At 40.3% G+C, this 20,348-nt stretch overlaps 1 protein-coding gene across 1 annotated transcript; it reads left to right on the top strand.

Annotated features, from left to right (window-relative positions):
- Positions 1–18,252: 18,252 nt before the first annotated feature.
- Positions 18,253–20,036, top strand: LOC131252782 (7-deoxyloganetin glucosyltransferase-like). The gene is made up of 2 exons (XM_058253477.1): positions 18,253–18,846; positions 18,943–20,036. The coding sequence occupies exons 1-2, from the start codon at positions 18,339–18,341 to the stop codon at positions 19,872–19,874; spliced, it is 1,440 nt and encodes a 479-aa protein (XP_058109460.1). The 5' UTR covers positions 18,253–18,338; the 3' UTR covers positions 19,875–20,036.
- Positions 20,037–20,348: the final 312 nt, after the last annotated feature.

The following is a 20,348-nucleotide window of genomic DNA, read 5'->3' as shown; positions in this document are numbered from 1 at the left end:
AAGGACATGAGGTCGAGCACTGTCTTCCTCAAGAGGATAATTATTCCGAATCCACGGAACTTCTCTAGACTCCTCACAGAGACTTCTCGAATCCACGAGAAAAAAAAGCAGAAAATAGAAATAAATTCTAATAAATTCGAAATAGATTAATGAATCAATAAAAATGAGTTCACAACCCTTTAAATAGGGGTACCAAGCAATGGGAAAGAAATTAGAATCAAACTACAACTAAAACTCTTAGAATTCGCGACTTACTATAAACAGTAAACTTACTATTTATAGACGGTCGTGATGTCTACTAGTGCGCAAGGTTTTCGGCCAAAAATAGTAAGTGTCCTATTTGGCTTCACAAAACCTTTCTCCTAATTTTTCTAATCTCTTTTCACGTTGGACGCAACTCCTAAAGCCCGACGGATGAAGAGTTATAATCAAACTAAAACTTACTATTTATAATAAAAACGAAATTAAAACGAGGAAATGACCGTCGATCCAGGGGTATTTCATAATTTTGGGCTGCGCAACCCTGCATAGCAGGGTTGGTTGGCTAAAGTAGCTCATTCTACCCCAAAATCATATATTTTATATCAGATAACTCATTCCAGATTGCGAGATATGCCCGATATAAGGTCTGATGGTCTAGATCACTTCTGTCGTCGACTAGGCCTTTTTTGATCTATCTTCTCCATGTAATTGTCCGTGACCCACTCTACATCAGTCTCCTCTACCTCAAAAGAACTCGTCCTCGAGTTCTCATCTTGCTCTGGTTCATGATACTCGTTCAGGTTCGCGACATTGAAAGTCCGTGAGATCGCCATGTCATCTGGAAGATCAACAACATAAGCGTTGTCATTGATCTTTCAGATGATTGGTACTGGGCTAATCTTTTTACTCTTCAACTTGTTGTATGTTTCGGTTGGAAATATTTCTTTGTGCAGATGAATCATTACTTGGTCGCCCACCTCGAACACCTTTTGTCACCGATGCTTGTCCATTTGCTCATTGTATTTTTCGTTCGAGGCATGTAGCTTGGTTTGTACCTCTGCATGAATGCCCATGGTCCTATCTGCTATATGTTCTGCTGCAATGCTCATGCCTGAGAGCTTGGGTAAAAGGACTAAGTCTAGTATGTTGCGAGGTACTTGTCTGTAAATAACCTGAAACGGGAATTTTTTCGTTGAGCGGTTCATCATGTTGTTGAATACAAACTCCGCTTGAGGCAAGGCCAAATCTCACTGCTTTGATTTTTCTTCTAAAATACAATGAAGAAGGTTTCCCAACTTTCGATTCACAACCTCAGTCTGCCCATTAGTCTATAGGTGGTAGGCGCTTCTGAATTGAAGTTATGTATCGAATCAAGTCCACAAAGTTCCCTAAAAGTGGCTAATGAACTTCGTGTCATGGTCAGAAGTAATAGTCTTCAGAACCCCGTGTAGCCACACAATTTCTTTAAAGAATAGATTCACCACATGTGTTGTATCGAGAGTCTTCTTATATAGAATAAAGTGCGCCATCTTGAAAAAATGATCTACTACCATGAACACTGAATCCATGCCGTGTTGTGTTCGTGGGAGACCAAGCACGAAGTTCATAGATAAATCCTCCCAAGGACCGTCAGATACTGGTAATGGGGTATAGAGGCCCGTATTATGAGATTGCCCCTTGGAGGTTTGATAAATATAACAACGTTGAACTGCCTTTCCAACATCACGTACCAATTGCGGCGATAATACCGTTCTTCGACAAGAGCTCGCGTCTTGTCTCGCCCAAGGTGTTCACCGAGGCCACCTCCATGTAGCTCTTGGATTATCTGTTCCCTTAGCAAATTGTTTGGGATGCACAATCTATTTCCCTTGAAAAGGAACCCGTCTTGCATATGTAAGTCGTTAGAGTGACCTTCTTGACATCTAACTCATGCGTCCATGAAGTCGTCGTCGTCGGCATATATATCCTTGAAGAGCTCGAACCCGACAACTTCATCGCTCATAGTGACTAACAAAATCGCACGACAACTTAGTGCATCGGCTACTTTATTCTGTTGCCTAGACTTATGTTTTAGCATGAACGTGAATTCATGCAAAAACGAGATCCATCTAGCATGCACACAGTTAATGTTAGCTTGGCTATTAATGAATTTAAGAGCTTAATGGTCTATATAAAGTATGAATTCTCTTTTAATTAAATAATGTTGCCAGTGTCGCAGTGTTTGGACCACTGCGTACAGCTCGATCTCATATGTAGACCACTTCTTGCGTGCATCGTTAAGTTTCTCACCGTAGAAGGCTACAGCCTACCTTCTTGAGACAAAACTTCCCTAATCCCGACATACGAGACATGACATTTGACTTCAAACAGTTTGTCAAAGTTGGAAATTATAAGAACCGGAGTTATGTATAACCTGCGCTTAATTTCGGCAAAGCTCCTGTCGGCTTCGTCAGTCCACTGAAACTGTCATTTCTTCATGCAATCTATGATTGGTGACACAATAGTACTAAAATTTTTCATGAATCGACGATAGAATGTCACAAATCCATGAAAACTTCGCACTTCGTGAATATTTGTGGGAACCGGCCATTCTCTGATTGCCTTCACCTTTTCCTCATCCACTCGAATGCCCGTGGATATAACCACAAAATTCAAAAACAATAGGCTATCAGTCATTTAGCTGGACTTTTTAAAATTGAGATACAGTTTATTTTTAGTGAGCACTTGAAGGACCTTCTTGAGGTGTTCCGTATAAGTTGTCTTGTCTTCACTGTATATTAAAATATCATCAAAATAAACCACAACGAACCACCTAATGAAATGTTTCAGAACTTGGTTCATCAATCTCATGAATGTGCTAGGCGCATTCGAAAGACCGAAAACATGACCATCCATTCGTACAATCCTTGGTCTTAAAAGTCGTTTTCCATTCATCACCCGGCCATATTTGAATCTGATAGTAGCCGCTCCTTAGGTCCAATTTAGAGAATATTTTTGAACCCTCTAACATGTCCAGAATATCATCCAACCGAGGTATAGGAAACCTGTATTTTATGGTGATTTTGTTGATGGCCTGGCTGTCGACACACATGCGCTAACTCCCATCTTTTTTTAGAGTTAATAGAGCTGGTACGGCATATGGGCTCATGCTTTCTCGAATAAGACCCTTAAGGATCAGCTCCTCCACTTGCCCTTGCAGAATCTCGCACTCATTCGGACTCATTCGATAATGAGGACGATTGAGTAAATTGGACCCGGGGACAAAGTCGATATGGTGTTGGATATCCCGCATAGGGGGTAACCCATCGAGAAGGTCATCGGGCCAAATTTCTTTGAATTCATGTAACAAGGGCCTTAGTCTTTTGGGGATGATAGTAGGCTCGAGTTCTTCCTCTTTTACAATTAATGCAAGAGCCTGTCATGTTTCTTTGGATTATTCCACGAAGTCCTGTATGGTTAAGAGAAAATGACCCTCCACTTTAGAAGTTTCAGGTGGTCCATCTGGATCCATATGGGCCAATATGGTCTTCTGGTCATCCTTAATGAAGATATAGATGTTATCTCGCCCTTTATGAGTAGCGTCAAAGTCAGATTGTCGGGGTCGACCAAGTAGTATGTGACATGCTTCTATGTCAACCACATCACATACTACTTCATCCTTATAATGTTTGCCAATTGAAAAGGATATGGTGCACCGTTTAGTTACCTTTATTTTCCTGTCCTTCTTGATCCAACCTATTGTGTATGGGGAGGGATGACGCTCCGTCTTCAATTACAATTTTTCCACCATGTCTTTGGAGATAATGTTCTCACTACTTTCACTGTCAATGATCATGTCACAAACCTTTCGATTCACCGTACACCTAGTGCGGAAGATGTTATGCCGCTGAGGATGCACTTCTTTTCTTGACGCATATAATAGTCGCCTCACGACGAGCGACTCGCCGTGATCTTGCTGAACCCAACCTGAATCATCTGCCTCGTCCTCAGTGGTATGCTCATGTTCTTCAATATCTGGATCTCCATAAGCATTATCAGCACTACCATCATTGATGGTGAGGTTTGCCACTTTTCGGGGACAAATATTTGATAGGTGGCCCGGTTGGCCACAACAATAACAATTATCAGGCCTTGGCCGAGCATAGGGGTTCGAAATTCTACTTGAACCAGCAGCAATCGATACGCCCTTTTGGGGTCTAACTTGTCCGCTTTCCGACTCCGTTCACGGGTGTAGGAGGTTGAGTGAGTGCTCCTACGGGCTCCTTCCCCTTGGGTTGTAGAGCTCCCTGGGGTGAACCTGCCACAGGGATCCTTACGGTAGGATAGGTCGTGTGTTAGGACGTTGATTGCGCTTCCGCGACCTCGTCGTAGGTTATATTTTGGAGCATTTCGAGTTGTAACTAATTTCATACTAGAATGCACACTAATTTCGAAGCGTGTGAGTATCTCCATGTCGTCCGTCTCTTTTATCTCTCATCATTCTAAGGTAAATGAGCCCAGAATCAAGTAGATCCAATGCTCAAGTGGACCACACTAAATTGGGCACTTGGGTTGCATTAATTGCACAAAGAACTAAATGTGAGTTGCATTAAAAGTAAGAGTCATAGATGGTGTGGTCAACTTGAGCATTGGATCTACCTCGTTCTTGGGGTCATACCTTAAAATGATATGAGAAAAAGAATGGACACCGTGGATAAATAGATACATCATGGTGGGCCTCTCAATAGATCTCGATTGGATGGTAATCCATCTAGGCGGGTGGGTCGGGGACACAATCCGCGTTCCTCGTGATTCCAATTGCATCTTGGCCCACACTACAAGAAAATAGGCCTTTAGCCACATTTTTTTAGCCTTAGTTGAAAAAATGGAGGCTAAATGTGTCTTTTAGCCTCGGTTGCTAAGGAACTGAGGCTAAAAGTTCATCTTTTACCTCAGTTACATAGGAATCGAGGTGAAAAGTCTACCTTTTAGCCTCAGTTGCATAGGAAGCGAGGCGAAAAGTCTACCTTTTAGTCTCAGTTACATAGGAACTGAGGCGAAAAGTCTACCTTTTAGCCTCAGTTACATAAGAACTGAGGCGAAAAGTCTACATGTTAGCCTCATTTGCATAGGAACCGAGGCGAAAGGTCTACTTCTTAGCCTCAGTTGCATAGGAACTGAGGCAAAAGGTCTACTTTTTAGCCTCAGTTGCATAGGAACCGAGGCGAAAGGTCTACATTCTAGCCTCAATTGTATAGGAACCAAGGCAAAAGGTCTACTTTTTAGCCTCAGTTGCATAGGAACCGAGGCGAAAGGTCTACTTTTTAGCCTCAGTTACATAACAACCGAGGTGAAAGGTCTACATTCTAGCCTCAGTTGCATAGGAACCGAGGCAAAAGGTCTACTTTTTAGCCTCAGTTGCATAGGAACCGAGGCGAAAGGTCTACTTTTTAACCTCAGTTCCATACGAACTGAGGCGAAAGGTCTAATTTTTAGCCTTAGTTCTATAGGAACCGAGGCCAAAAGTCTACATTTTAACCTTAGTTGCATAGGAACCGAGGCGAAAGGTCTACTTTTTAGCCTCAATTGCATAGGAACCGAAGCGAAAGCTCAATTGCATAGGAACCGAGGCAAAAGGTCTACTTTTTAGCCTCAGTTGCATAGGAACCGGGGCTAAAGGTCTACTTTTTAGCGTCAGTTGCATAGGAACCGAGGTGAAAGGTTTACTTTTTAGCCTCATTTACATAGGAACCGAGGCGAAAGGTCTACATTCTAGCCTCAGTTGCATAGGAACCGAGGCGAAAGGTCTACTTTTTAGCCTCAGTTGCATAGGAACCGAGGCGAAAGGTCTACTTTTTAACCTCAGTTCCATACAAACCGAAGCGAAAGGTCTAATTTTTAGCCTTAGTTGCATAGGAACCGAGGCCAAAAGTCTACATTTTAACCTCAGTTGCATAAGAACCGAGGTGAAAGGTCTAATTTTCAATGAATGGGCCCTGTTCCGTCTGGACATTGCTCCATCTGATCAAATTGAAACCACCCATTTCATGATCAAATAATGAATGGGCCATGTTCCAAAAATCACAATGTAGAAACAAAAATAAAAAATATACTATTGAGTTCTTCTTATTGTGCATGCACCAGCTCAGATATATCGACCAAAAATCTGCAGTTGAATCGGACCAGCTCAATCATCAGGTGAGCCACAACCAGCAGTTAAAATGGATTATATAGAAAATACTACCAACGGTCCAGATTTAGCATACATTTATCTCATACGCGATTACTAGACCTGCCTAACTCTGGGGCCAAGGAACATACATGGAGGGGTCCACGTGATATACGGCCTTGATGTTTCACACAGATGTGAGGTTGGCACGTGCAGGAAGTGGAGGAATAAGAGGCGGATATATGGCGAGTAGCTATAGCATTTCTCTAGAATAGTTGATAGATTTTAGTATCAAAATGGACGGCTAGAAATAAAGTTGGTCGGTCCTTCCAGGCCATCTAGATGGAAAGCTTGGATCTCGAACAGGCCCGGCTCAACCGGAGAGCCAACTTAATCCGGTTTTCAGAAGCCTAATTAGTGTGTGGCGCTATAATAGGAAATTCTCAAAATCCCTCTCTCTCAACAGAGCTCTCTTCTCAAAATCCCTCAACTCCGAAAGGAAATTCTGTCCTCCACACCAGCAATCTCTTCGCGGATTTCAGGCACTCATTCTCTCTGTTTATCTACTGATTTCTCAACTGAAATCCTCTCGAAAATCAGAAATTGGGGCAGAAATCTCTCATTTTCGTGCGTTTTTCCCATTTGGCCGTTCAAAATCCAATTTCCACATTTTTTGGTTCGATCTGAGGAGTTTTTTTTTTTGTTGATTTCACTGAAATCTTGCTCAGGAAGTGGAAAATCCTGTCGTTTCTAGCTCATTTGCTGGATTTGAGCAGTTTCTGCATTGCAATATCAGTGATTAGGGTTTGGTGTTCGATCTGAGAGCAAAACCTTGTTCTCTGCTCGGAAATCTGCTCCTCCATTGCCGATTTTCGTGTAGGCTAGATAAACAAGGGGCATATACACCAATTGCAGCTCCTCACCGAACTGAACCCTAGCTCTTCTCTCCGTCTTCTCCAATATTTCTCTCATCTTCGTCAAATCTACCGTCTCTCTCTCTCTCTCTCTCTCTCTCTCTCTCTCTCTCTCTCTCTCTCTCTCTCTCTCTCCGATCATCAGATCCTCAAAAGACAGTGAGCTTTTTTCCAATTTTTTTCCACCTATGGTTTTTTTTCCCTCAATTTTTAGTGCTTAATATATTTTAATATGAATCCAGCTTATGTCACTCGATTATGAGAGATTTCGTCGGATTTTTATCTAATTCTTGCTAATATAGATCTGTTTTCCTTTCGGATCTCATTGTTTGGAGCTTTGCTTTTTTATTTTTGTTTTGAGCTGATGATGCATATTGCCTTCCTTTTCGATTTTTTTTTCTCAGTTTGATTATTCATTTGAAGAAGTTACTCAGATTTACAGTTGGCATTATTTGAGGACAGAGGAAGGGTTTTAACTTTCAATCAGGTGAGCTTCCCCCTCTCATTTCTCCAAAATTTTCCACTTAGGGTTTGGTTTTTGTAATTTTTTCTTGATTTCTGGTGCTTGATCTGTTTTGATCTTGATCCAACTTATGTCTCTTTATTCTTAAAGATTTCATTGGATTTTGTTTCGATTCTTGCTGATTTAAGTTGTAATTTAGGTTTTTGTATTTAGATTTTAGAGATTGATATATGTAATAGCATGTATTTGAAATACATTTTGAGATTTCATTGGATTTTCTGTTTCTTTTGGTGATTTGAAATACATGAACCTGTAATAAAACACAGATTCTTAGGAACCTTCAATTGCTTCTTATCTACTAGTAGTACATGTGACTCTGATCTCCTGTTAGAAATTATCTCTGCTCATGTTTCCCTGCTATCAAAACTGTTGCCAATTCACAACTCAATCCATGTGGGAAGACATTTGCTGAATTTTCTCTTCCTACGCTTTCTCCTACAACTTGTTTCAGTGCAACACAATCTCGTTTATACCAAACCAACAACTTGGAACACATGAGCTCCTATTCGTATTTTAATGGGCTGTCTTGTAATCTTCTGATTACCATAATCCATGTATGGGCCACGGTCCACTTAGATCAAGACACGAGATTTATATTATCTTAATGAATAATGGTTCTTCAACAAAGCATGCTCATTACTATGTGGTGCAATATAAAATAATATAAAATAAAATAATATACTTGTTTTAACATTTTTCATCATTCGTTTTTTTTTTTCCTTTTGCTGAAAATCTGAAGCTTGTCTCCCCTTTCCTTGATTTCATGTTAGAAATCCTGAAAACAACGCTTTTGTTATCCATTGTTTCCCTTTAGCTTTTCTAGAGGATTATGCAATTTGCTGGCTGATGGCAGGTTCTTGGCTCATTTTAGGAGGATACATTTATTTTTCTGGTGAAGGTGGATGGTACCACCTATATTTTTATCAATAGGAATAATAATAAAAATAACGCAAAGAAAGGAGAAGTGGAAGAACAACATAAACTACAAGGATACCTGGTATCCCAGTTCAGTGGTACCATATATTTTGCGTGCTGGCTAATATATTAGGTATCAGTCATTAGATTCTGTACTTGTTGTAATATATTAGCAACAATCTTCAAAATCGTAGATGATCTGACTATGCCTCTGATAGTCAGTGCTGCACTTTCCTGATTACAGACCATGAGTACTGGAATCTCATTGGTTTCTAGGATTTCTGTTTCTTAAAAATAGCAAGATGTGCAAAATACAAAGAACTGAACTCGTGGACAAGTTAAAAAAGGAAAACTCATTAGGGTATCTAATAACTCTAAAATGGTCTGTGATTTAATTTTCAAAGCAAGGTGATGACTTCATTTGTGAACTAAGAGTGCATTTGGGTGATGCCAAAATTCAACAGAAATGCATATTTCGATGGGTTACGGATGGTTATCCATTCCAATACGCATTCTGGTGGTAGAATTTTAGGAACCACATTATACATTGCCCACATTTCTGTTTATACCATGACAAGTAAATTCTGCTACATGTCAATTTTGACCTGCAAAATACATTATTTCCTCCTGACCTTTTCTGTACATCCAAACTCAGCCTAAACTTGTGGGCAAATTGAGACTCATAGGTTTCTATGATTATTTTGGGCTCTCAAATGCTGAAGCACCTTTCTCATATCTTAGTTTCTTTTGTCCATCAACAATGGACTAAGAAACAAAGAATTCTATGTCCTCGAATGTCACACGTGAGTCAAAACACCAAAAAGGAGAAACTTCCCACAATATACTTAAAGTCGAGCTGAGTAATTCAATGCCGTGGAAAAGATAAGCTTGTGCTAACTCAAATTACACTAGTTAGATTATGAAACAAATGGTTGCTCTAACTATTCATTTTCTTCTTTTGGTTTTGTAATAGACAATTGCAACATTTTTTAACTGTGTTATGTCTGCTATTGGAGGAAACAGTGCTGGTCCTGGTCGGTATATTGTATTAGTATTGCAGTTTCTTTCTTCTGTTCATATTTTGAGTTTTTAAAATGCTCTTGATGTGGCTGCAACACTTCATCACCAATTAGGAGATACCGACGAGCCAAACGATGGCAATGCCTCAGTGAAGAAGAGAACTAATGTGTTACTTCTTGGTGATCACCTTGGAGATCTAGGAATGTCTGATGGTTTGAACTATGAGAACCAAATTATTGTTGGATTCTTGTAAGTAAATCACTGCCTTTCTGTCTTTTGTAGTTATGTAGGACAAATGTTTAGGCATTCCCATGTGTGATGCATATGCAATTTACTAGTGTGTGCATGCTCACACACCCAGTACAATTCCACACACATGGGAAATAAAGCATAATTCTTGATTCTTTTCGACTTCTTATTTTTCAAAAATAGGCAATTCCTTGCTCCTGCTTTTTGCAAAACTGCAACTAAAGTTCTTATCTTGATGATGGTTTCAAAAACAGGCGATGCCAAGAACGACCACCTAGTGACTTCGTCAAATATTGCATATCAGACCCCAGTAATTACCAGATTTTACGTATATGATAATGCTTAATGAAGTATTTTAATTGTATTTTTTGTTACAGGATGAAGTCAGGAGCGTTAATTGAAAATTGATGTTAAAGGCATGGATTTCATGATCCAAAATTACCAGAGCACGGGATGGACTCCAGAAAACCAATAGTGAAGATTTTACACGCCTGGGATCTGAGGAAAGCAAGGCAAAGGGGCCCGAAAATGATCCAGAATGCAAGATCACATGTTTCCCGCCATCCGATCAACTCGAAACTTCATACACGGGATGAGGGCCGTAAATTAACCGTACATATTAAATTTCAGGCATAGAAGATCTCGGGAAGTGGTTCAACGGACAGATCAGCCTATTAATCTCTAATTTGGAGCCCACCTGATATTTGGAATTGCCTCAACCTTTGTATTGACGGTTTAAATAAGTTGAGAAACAGGATGGATGGATTGGATTTCTCGAAACCATCACAGTGGACCCCTTATGTATAACATGTGTACATAGTGCACATGTGCACCGCCCGTATACCGAACGACCTGCATCGGGTCAGCAACGCTGACCCGAACTCTTTCTTAAAAACGGAAATTTCCGTTTCCAGCGCTCCGCGAACCGAACCGCGGTCATCGGTTGTGGGGCCCATCTAGTGTCCAAATGGACAATCCAAACCGTCCATCCGCTTCCTGGGGCTGATATTATCATCGCCTAGATGTCCGTTTGGTTCCATGCATGTGTACGGACGTTGACTGCTGAAAAACGCAAAATGGACGGTGAGTTCAAAACTCTGTGGGCCACCGCAACTCTAACTTGAAATTGGGCATTCCTAGCCGTTTTTTCATCCTCCATGCAATGGACGGAGTAGATTATTGAAATAATTATCAAAATGGGTCCCACCATTGCCGCAGCAGCGGGTTTCGCGTCCGCGTAACGGACGGTCGCTGTCCGTTTTTGCGAAGGATTGTGCGCCCCGTACGTCACCCGTATGGCCGATCCGAGCCGTCCAACTTGTAGAGTGGTTCGAGAGCTTCAAAACCATGCTGATATTCTTCTCTCATGCGTGCACACGTGCGTGATACAGAGGCCACAAAAGGGCTACCCGGCGACGTTCAAAACTGATCTTTTTGTATTTTCTTCTCTGGGCCATGTCAATGGACATTCAAAACCACCCATTCTTGACTGAAATTTCGTCCTGAATCCAATGGACGGGGTGGATTTTCCAGAAAATACCTTAGTGGGGCCCACCGATCACGGCTGCGAAAAATTACACTTTGAGTCCTTCTACGACTCTGCCACCGACCCCAGCCATCCAGCAGCTATAAAAGGGGAGTTTTGGACGTGGGAAAGTCATTCAGAACCAGGGAATTCCAGATCTGGAGCAAGGAAGAGAAGAAAGAGAAGAAAGAGAAGAAAGAAGAGAGAGAGAGATTGTTTGGTTTGTTTTTTCTTTATGAATTTTATTTAATATTTTTTATGAATTTTATGGGTCACTAATCTCTCAGCTAGGGCTGAGATGAAGCCCTTAATTTGATCAGCTCTTGTGTTGGTTGATTTACTTTGAATTTCAATTAATTTGTTTCTTTCTCTAAGTGGGCTTTATGGGTTTAAATTCTATACTTCTCCATCTATGAATTTGATTAAAGTATATATATGGATGTTGTTTGGATGCTTATTATAGGTGCTTGTGTCTGATCAAGAACAAGTTTCCTATAGAGGAAGAAACAGGGTGCTTTAATGAATGTACATTCCATGTACCCGACCAAGGATATGGGATATGTCATTCATGGCATTGCTTAAAGGAATTAGACAGTTTGTATGCCCGATTAAGGACACAGTTGTGCTTTCTCTGTATAAGTGGTATCAATCTAGATCAAGGTGAATCAACAGACAAAACAAGGTTAGGATAATTAGGGGTGGATTCGAAAGTCCTAGTGCTCTCTCTCTGATTGAATTTTCTTCCCTGTTCTTAATTAATTATTTTTCATAAAATTGTGCTTAGTAATTCATTCCATTATTTGTTGGATTAGTTAAGGAGAATCATAGATTTGAATTGTGACGACCAGTCCTCGTGGGAACGATCTCGTAATACGTCCCGTATCTCTACATCTGATTCGTATACTTGCGAGTTTAAATATCATTTAAATCGGGTTGGTTTAAATACAACATCACTAGTGACTTCTCTATTGCTCAGTTCCGGTTTCTGGAGCGACTACTTGTCGTCCATGGGCACTAGTGCTATAAGAGGATTACCCAAATGGTAAGAACTATAAAATCCCTTCTTTCTCTACTTTCACTCAACACAAAATTGTATATTTATATGGGTTGCATGGCTAATTTGTACTCGTAGAAACTACATTGCATTCAAATATGTTATTTCTTTTATAAGAATATTTTATTTTGCAGCAATTTTATTTTGCAGTTTAAACTTAATAACTGACTTTTTTGAGTTCTTTGCCGAACTCACCTTGTTCCTACATTGTTCTCATTTTTGTGAGGGTTTTTGTTCTTTATATTACGAGTGATCAAAGGTAAAGTTGAGGATGTTGAATTGCCTGAGAAAGTGGACATTCTGATTTCTGGGGCTATATGATTCAGAAGGGTGTTCTCAAATGACCATGATGTAACTTCTGCAGTGTTAACAAGGTATGATTATGAAACAATTTGATTCAAGTGATTGAATTTGGTAATTTACCTCATGAACTGTGAATCCCACTGTGGATGGAGCATATCACTAAAAATCCACTTACCAAAAGCAATTCTAACCATCCAATTTATTGCTATCAAATGGATGGTTCAAAGTAAAATAGTGAGTGGCTCATACTTGAAGAGAGAAAAAATCATATGGTTAAACTTATTTTCTCACTACACTTTTTCTTTGAATTTAAATTACAAACATTTATAATAGATGTTTATGATAGATTATTCTCATTTCTGGAGTCAATGAAGTACACTTCTGTAATATCAATCCACTGCGACTGATATATTGAGTTTATAATCATCACAGTGGGAGGAGCTTCAAGGTGGGTTTGAGCAACTGGATTTCCAGCATGTGTTCATACTTGGCAGGTGATTCATCCAGCACTGAATGTTTTAGCTAATCTTGTTTGCCCTCCTCCTTCGATCAGCATTGAATGATTACAGACCATTGTATCTTTTGATGATCTTAGTTAATGCAGCTTACTCAGTCACGAAATAAAGTTTTTGTGCATAGTTTTTATAATAGTATGTTGCTATAAATAGGAGGTTGAGGTAGAGCATCTCCATCCTCTCAAGCGACCAGCCTCCCTGCCCTCAGCTGTATCTATACAGCACAATTGACAAGGTCATTCCTGCTAATGAATATGCTGATGATCTTGATATTCACTAGTTGGGTATGTGTGTGGTTCATCACCCCCACTGGAATCTGGAAAAAATCATGGCGTGTAGCTGAAGATGATGCCAAATCCACCTTCTTCGGATACTCCAGTACTTAAATTCTCACTATAGTTACTTCTTCCTTCACATGCCTTCTTTGAATGGAATTGCAGCAGCATTTTGAGATTCTCCTTTATTAATCCTCCTAATTATCAATATTTCTCTGATTTGTAAGGCCTTAATTTCGCTGTATATTCCTTTCCTATCCTTGCGGTGGCAATCTTGGGTTTCATTTACTTGCATCTAAATGCCACAGATCGAACGAGCTAGTATGTTTCTCTGTTGCATTATTAACAAAAAAAATTAAACTGCATTTCATCCTACTTGTGCTAAACGTGTTGGCCTGCACATGGATATGAAGACTGGTGGAGGCAAGTTTTTTCGGCACAAGGCTTATTGTGAAAAGCATAGCTTGGATCAGAAAAAGAAGTTCATATCAATTGCTTTTGAAGAATGAATATCTTATGATGCATTGTCTTTCATAGGATAAAAGTCTTATGTTACAATGCATAAGTTTATTTCTCCTGCCTCATCTTGGTTTTTATCAATTTCTACAGGCTGAGAGTCTGCAACATGGACCTGATGAGGTCTGTCGCATTAAGCACCGGAGCGCTGGTGATGACAGGTGCGACCATGACTTTGTATTATTTGTGGAACCTAATGTTGTGTAACAGTTTGATTGAGTTAAACTTTAAATAGACTGTTGTTAACTGTTTTGTTGGTATTGTGGCTTTCATGATTGATTGTTTCATGAGTGGATTGAATGAATGGATTAGTAGTTTAAATAAATATTTAAAAAAATTAAAAAAATATTTTTAGCCTCAATTTGTAACTAAGGCTTGAATTTAGCCTCGGTTGTTGATAACCAGGGCTGAAATTCCCGTGGCTAAAGGCTTTAGCCTCAGTTGTTGAGAACTGAGGTTAAAAATAGATTTAGCTTCGGTTGGAGGCAATTGAGGCTAAAATTTGGATTTAGTCTCAGTTGAAAACAATGGAGGCTAAAATTTTGATTTAGCCTCATTTCGAGAAAATTGAAGCTAAAAAGGTTTTTAGCCTCACTTGAAGAACCGAGGCTATAAAAGTCATTTTAGCCTTAGTTGCTAAAACTGAGGCTAAAGCCTTTAGCCACAGGGGTTTCAACCTCGGTTTGGATAACTGAGGCAAAACTGAAGCTAAAGGCTTTAGCCTCAGTTTTTAACCTTTTTAGCCATAGTTTTGAACTGAGGCTAAAATTCCAATTGCATATTGGCCCAGTCAGTACCCACTTGGACGACAGCATCGGAAATGCCATTAATAACGTCTCCAGGCCACAAAAGTTTCAGATCAAAGCAGATATTTTTGTTTTCGCTGACCTGTTCCACAAGTTGGATGTCAACTAAAACAACTTATTACATATACTTTGCGCACAAGCAAAATCTATACTATAATTGAATTGAACTTGCTATAATATGACGTTGGAAGGAAGTAGAGAAGTTTAAATAAGCTAATTTGAGGTATGGGAACATTAATGCACATACACTAAAAGCTTATATTGCTTCATGTTCGTAAGGTAATATAGATTGTCCAAATTTTAAATCACAATGGATTAAAAAAAAAAAAAAACAATAGTGCCTTATTCAATCGGTGAGGTGAGAAAATGCCCCTAAGCATTTCCTTTTTTATTTGACCTTTCTTCGCATGAATTTAAAGTTTTTAATTTATTATTATTATTATTATTTTTAACTCTTATAAATAAAAGTACATAAGGGGCATGTGTGGAAAAGAACTATCCGTGTAACCTTACATGAATAGCTTTTTTATTTGCCCCATCCGCGTCGCTTTTGTGCGGAAAGAGGATTGGAACACCTGCCGGAATGGAACACCACCCCCAGCAGTAGCGTGTTTATGTGATCAGTGCTGTAGGGTCAATTATAATTCATATATTTTATATCCATGCCGTACATCTATTTTGCAACTCATTTTAAGATGTGATTCCAAAACTGAATTATTTTCAAATTTCAGGTAAACCACAACGTGGGAAAAAGAAGCGATTGAATGCCGGTCATTAGAAACTTCCTGGGGGTAAATCAAGCTGATATTTTCTATTCAGGTCTTTGTGACCTTATCTTATCAACAATTTGGACGAGAAATAATGGACGCTGGGAAGATTTCAACCATAGCCACATTATCTCTACTGTTTCCTTTCGTCGGCCCACTTGAGCTTGGAATTTTATTTATTTTTCGTTTCAAGATAAGACAGATAAATGATGGGATATAAAACACATACATCACCGTCGGAGGCAAAGCACCCAACACATCATCACACCACCACTGGGGCCGGTGAAAACACCACCTAATATGCTTTCGGCCTTTTATGATGGCTCTGTTGAGAAACTTTCAAAACTGCGCCTGTCATCCTACCTTAGGTTGCGGCCACCATGATGTTTATAAGAAGGCCACCTCAACTGATCATCCACTTTGATAGCCCATGTTGGAACATGAGCCAACAAAAGAAGTAGATGGAAGACTCAAAGTGAGCCACACCGTAAAAAATAATAGATATTGAGCAATTATCTTCAACACATAGCTTGAACCATAAAAGTTTTAAATCTGACTCGTGTTTTTCTATTTCTAGTTCATCATAAAGCCCATTTGAATAAATAAATTACTTTTTCTACTTACAGCAGCATATAAATAACTTTAAAAAAGTTGGGTTTGTGATCAACTATGAGCAATACAAAATTACTTAATCACTTTAATTTGATAAGTAGAAATCAAGATAAATTACTGAAGGCATAAATAACCCCTTGAACAACTTCATGAACGGTTGAAATTGCGTATATACCTTCGCAGCAATGATAGACATTTCCTTCCTCACTTTCTTCAGTGGAATGGCCTACTTAAAAGTTTTGGATTTTCAGTGGTGTAACCCACTATAGTTTTGATATGCCTTTATTTTGGGTTCATGTTCGCAAATGGGTGGATTTATCACAAACATCACCTTGACCCCACCTATGTTAACAGCGTGGCTCAATCTAATCACGCCAAGTGGGTCGCATGCATATCAACAGGCAATCCACTGTCGGCTAGTAAAGACAAAAACTGCAAATGCTAGGGCAGTACGCAGGGGCCATCCAGCCAGAAGCCGGCTTCGTTACACCGTCGGATAGTATCATTCCATCCCCATGATGGGTTCTTCGAACCAACTCACAGTGCTACATGCATGCTCCGTCCTCCGCATCAAACACCATGTAAGGTCAACAGCCCGCGTTGGAAACGTAAAAAGTGAGGAAGGAGCACGTGCCGTTTAAATACGGATCCTGTCTTTGCGTCAAGTGGTTGTTTCAATCTAATTCGACGGTATGGACCAATGACGATACAGGAAAGCAGAACAGTCATGCTTTTGGCAAACGGAGGATCCGGACTCGCTGTAAAAAGGCTTTCGTTTAAGTATGTTTCTTTTTCTATAAAAGAGCAATGCTCTGACTCTTTTCTTCTCACATACGAGAGAAAGATGGGATCAGTGGGTGCTGAAAAGCCTCACGCCGTTTGCATTCCATACCCAGCACAAGGCCATATCAATCCCATGGGCATGGGCCCAAAAAATTGGCAGATCCAAAGCTCAAATGGACCACACCATAAAAAGCAATGGGGATTGAACGCATACCATTGAAAACTTCTTAGGGGCCACAGAAGTTTTGGATCAATATGATATTTGTGTTTTCCCTTCATTCAGTTCTTTGTGACCTCATGAACAAGTTTGATAGCAAATAAGCATCACGGTGGGCCCTAGGAAGGTTTCAATGGTGGGCATCACTGTCCCTACTACTTACTGGTGTGGTCCACATAAGCACTGGATCATCCTCAACTGATGGGCTGGCTAAAGCGGGTGCATTAAACCAAAGTTTTTCGAGGATCCATTCGCCTCGGGACCTCCCACCAATTATCAGGGGTCTGTATATGTTAGATAAGATAGGTCTGGGCTCCTTTCATGAAGTCTGAGTATTTGTTCATAAGGGTTTTGGGTGGGTGTTTGTATTTATATAGGATAGGCGTCCTGGTTAGATCATTTTGCTTCCCCGGGCGGCCCAAAATTCTGTACCTATCTTTACGATTAATATAATTTCAGTTTTCTTTAAAAAAAAAAAAGTTATGGGCATCAACACACTAAGAAGGTCACCTCGGTGGTTTGTGATAGTTCCAAACAACACATCCACCGATGGTGGATTTTGCTGCATCCACATTCAATCTAAACGTAATTTAAATTTAAATCCTAAGATTTACTTTTGTTATACTTACATGCCAAACATGGGATCAGAAAACATGGGATAAACTAAAACCACCGACAATACCTTACATTTGCATCTATTGTAACTTTTAAGTTTTTTTTTTTTTTTTTTAAGACAATGGCAAATGCAATGAGTTTCATTGATCAAACGAGTATTACAAACTTTCGGGTGGGCTCAACATAAAAAGAATTGCAGCCTCACCTATCATGTGGCAGCATATGGACAAACAGAATTGTACAGGGGAAAACTAATGCTAAAGGGACACTAGGATCTCGATCCCCGACGTCTGAGAGTTCCTATCCCTACCTTATCCAAGAGGAGGGCTCCCCTAGCTGACCTTAAGAGTTGGGAACTGTGAGAGAAGATCCTGTCAGGGTGACCGTCGCTTGCCACCTTTGCTAAGGCATCTGCTACTGAATTTCCTTCTCTAAAGGTATGAGAAAAAACTAGGTTGAGGCTTTGAATCGTGGCCTTGATAATGCTTTTGGCAAACGGAGGATCCGGACTCGCTGTAAAAAGGCTTTCGTTTAAGTATGTTTCTTTTTCTATAAAAGAGCAATGCTCTGACTCTTTTCTTCTCACATACGAGAGAAAGATGGGATCAGTGGGTGCTGAAAAGCCTCACGCCGTTTGCATTCCATACCCAGCACAAGGCCATATCAATCCCATGCTAAAACTAGCTAAGCTCCTCCATTTTAGAGGCTTCCATATCACCTTTGTCAACACCGAATACAATCACAAACGCCTACTAAGGTCTAGAGGCCACGGTTCTCTCGACGGCTTGACCGATTTCCACTTCAAAACCATACCCGACGGCCTCCCACCATCCGATTCTGATACCACACAAGATATCCCAGCCCTCTGCGACTCGACTAGCAAGCACTGCTTAGCCCCATTTCGTCATCTCCTAACAAGTCTCAACCAAACCGACGGTGTACCTCCTGTAACTTGCATAGTCTCCGATGGGGTTATGAGCTTCAGTCTACAAGCCGCTGAAGAGCTTCACATTCCCGAGGTTCTCTTCTGGACGACAAGCGCCTGCGGTTTCTTGTGTTATCGCTATTATTGCGAACTCATCAAAAGAGGCCTTACTCCATTAAAAGGTGATAAAACTAACCTCATGGTTTCTACTTCTTCTATCATGGACTTTATTTGAAAAAGGAATCTTATAACCCTATTCATTTTTTATTTATTTACAGATGAGAGTTACTTAACGAATGGATTTCTCGACACCCAGATCGACTGGGTACCGGGTATGAAGGATATTCGTCTCAGAGATTTCCCAAGCTTCATTCGAACAACGGATCCCGACGATATCGTTCTCAACTTTGTGGACAGAGAAGCTCGTAGGGTTTCTAAAGCATCAGCACTCATTCTAAATACATTCGATGAGATGGAACATGACGTTCTAGATGCTATTAAATCCAAGATTCCTAATACTTACACCATAGGTCCCCTATCCATTTTATGTGATCAGTTGCCGGAGAGCCCGTTGAAGTCGATAGGATCGAATTTGTGGAAGGAGGAGATGGGTTGTCTTGAATGGTTAGATTCAAAAGAGCCTGGATCGGTTGTTTATGTAAATTACGGTAGCATCACTGTAATGACGGCCCACCAGATGAAAGAGTTCGCATGGGGGCTAGCGAATAGCAACCATCCATTCTTATGGGTCATCCGGCCGGATCTTGTAGCGGGCGAGTCGGCAATGCTGCCACAGGAGTTTATGGAGATGACCCACGAAAGAGGACTGCTCGCAAGCTGGTGTCCGCAGGAGAAAGTGCTGAAACACCCTTCGATTGGAGGGTTCCTAACTCATTGCGGGTGGAATTCGATGCTGGAGAGTGTAGGTGGTGGAGTGCCGGTTTTATGCTGGCCGTTCTTCGCTGAGCAACAGACGAATTGCCGGTATGCATGCACTGAGTGGGGGATTGGAATGGAAATAGACAACAATGTGAAAAGGGATGAAGTGGAAGAGCTGGTTAGGGAATTGATGGAAAGAGAGAAAGGGAAGGAGATGAAGAAAAAGGTAATGGAGTTGAAGGAGAGTGCTGAGAATGCTACCAAGAAAGGAGGATCTTCTTACGTCAATTTGGACAAATTAGTCAATGACGTGCTTCGCGCTGTTGTTTGATTAATTACTCCCATCCAAATTCATTGGCTGTTAATCCTTTTCTTTCACTTCTTATGGCCGGATCCAGCGCCTCCACCTACTAGGTCCACATGCTGAGATGCCTCATGATTTGAACCGTCCATATTTTATCATTGCTATAAATAAGCTATTACTTAATACTTATTATGATCTTAATTAAAAAAAAAAAAAAAAAACGGTGTCTTTTATTTGCTATTTGCTGTAATATGATTGGGCATATTATCGCATATTATATTTAGTGATGACATATACCAATCACAATGCAGTAAAACACGATCTCCCAATCTGTGACAGGCAGAGATCGAATTGTCTTGTAGGAAATTGACCATACTCGCCTCGAAGTTTGGGCAAATTGCCTCGATCGCTATGACACTCCATATATTCCCCAAAGGGCCTTCTGACAGCTTTTGGAATTTTTTTCAGACGAAAATGCCCTTGACCTTGGTTCAGGACTTG

Source organism: Magnolia sinica, chromosome 8, assembly GCF_029962835.1.
Source record: "Magnolia sinica isolate HGM2019 chromosome 8, MsV1, whole genome shotgun sequence".
Classification (NCBI taxonomy): domain Eukaryota; kingdom Viridiplantae; phylum Streptophyta; class Magnoliopsida; order Magnoliales; family Magnoliaceae; genus Magnolia; species Magnolia sinica.
The sequence above is the reverse complement of the archived record's forward strand: the minus strand, read 5'-3'. Positions and strand labels throughout refer to the sequence as shown.

What these genes read in the sequence shown, in the direction of transcription:
- LOC131252782 (XM_058253477.1), top strand. Translation starts at nt 18,339, where the DNA reads ATGGGATCAGTGGGTGCTGAAAAGCCTCACGCCGTTTGCATTCCATAC. An exon ending in AGGCCTTACTCCATTAAAAG is followed by an intron (nt 18,847 to 18,942) that starts GTGATAAAACTA and finishes ATTTATTTACAG; the next exon opens with ATGAGAGTTACTTAACGAAT.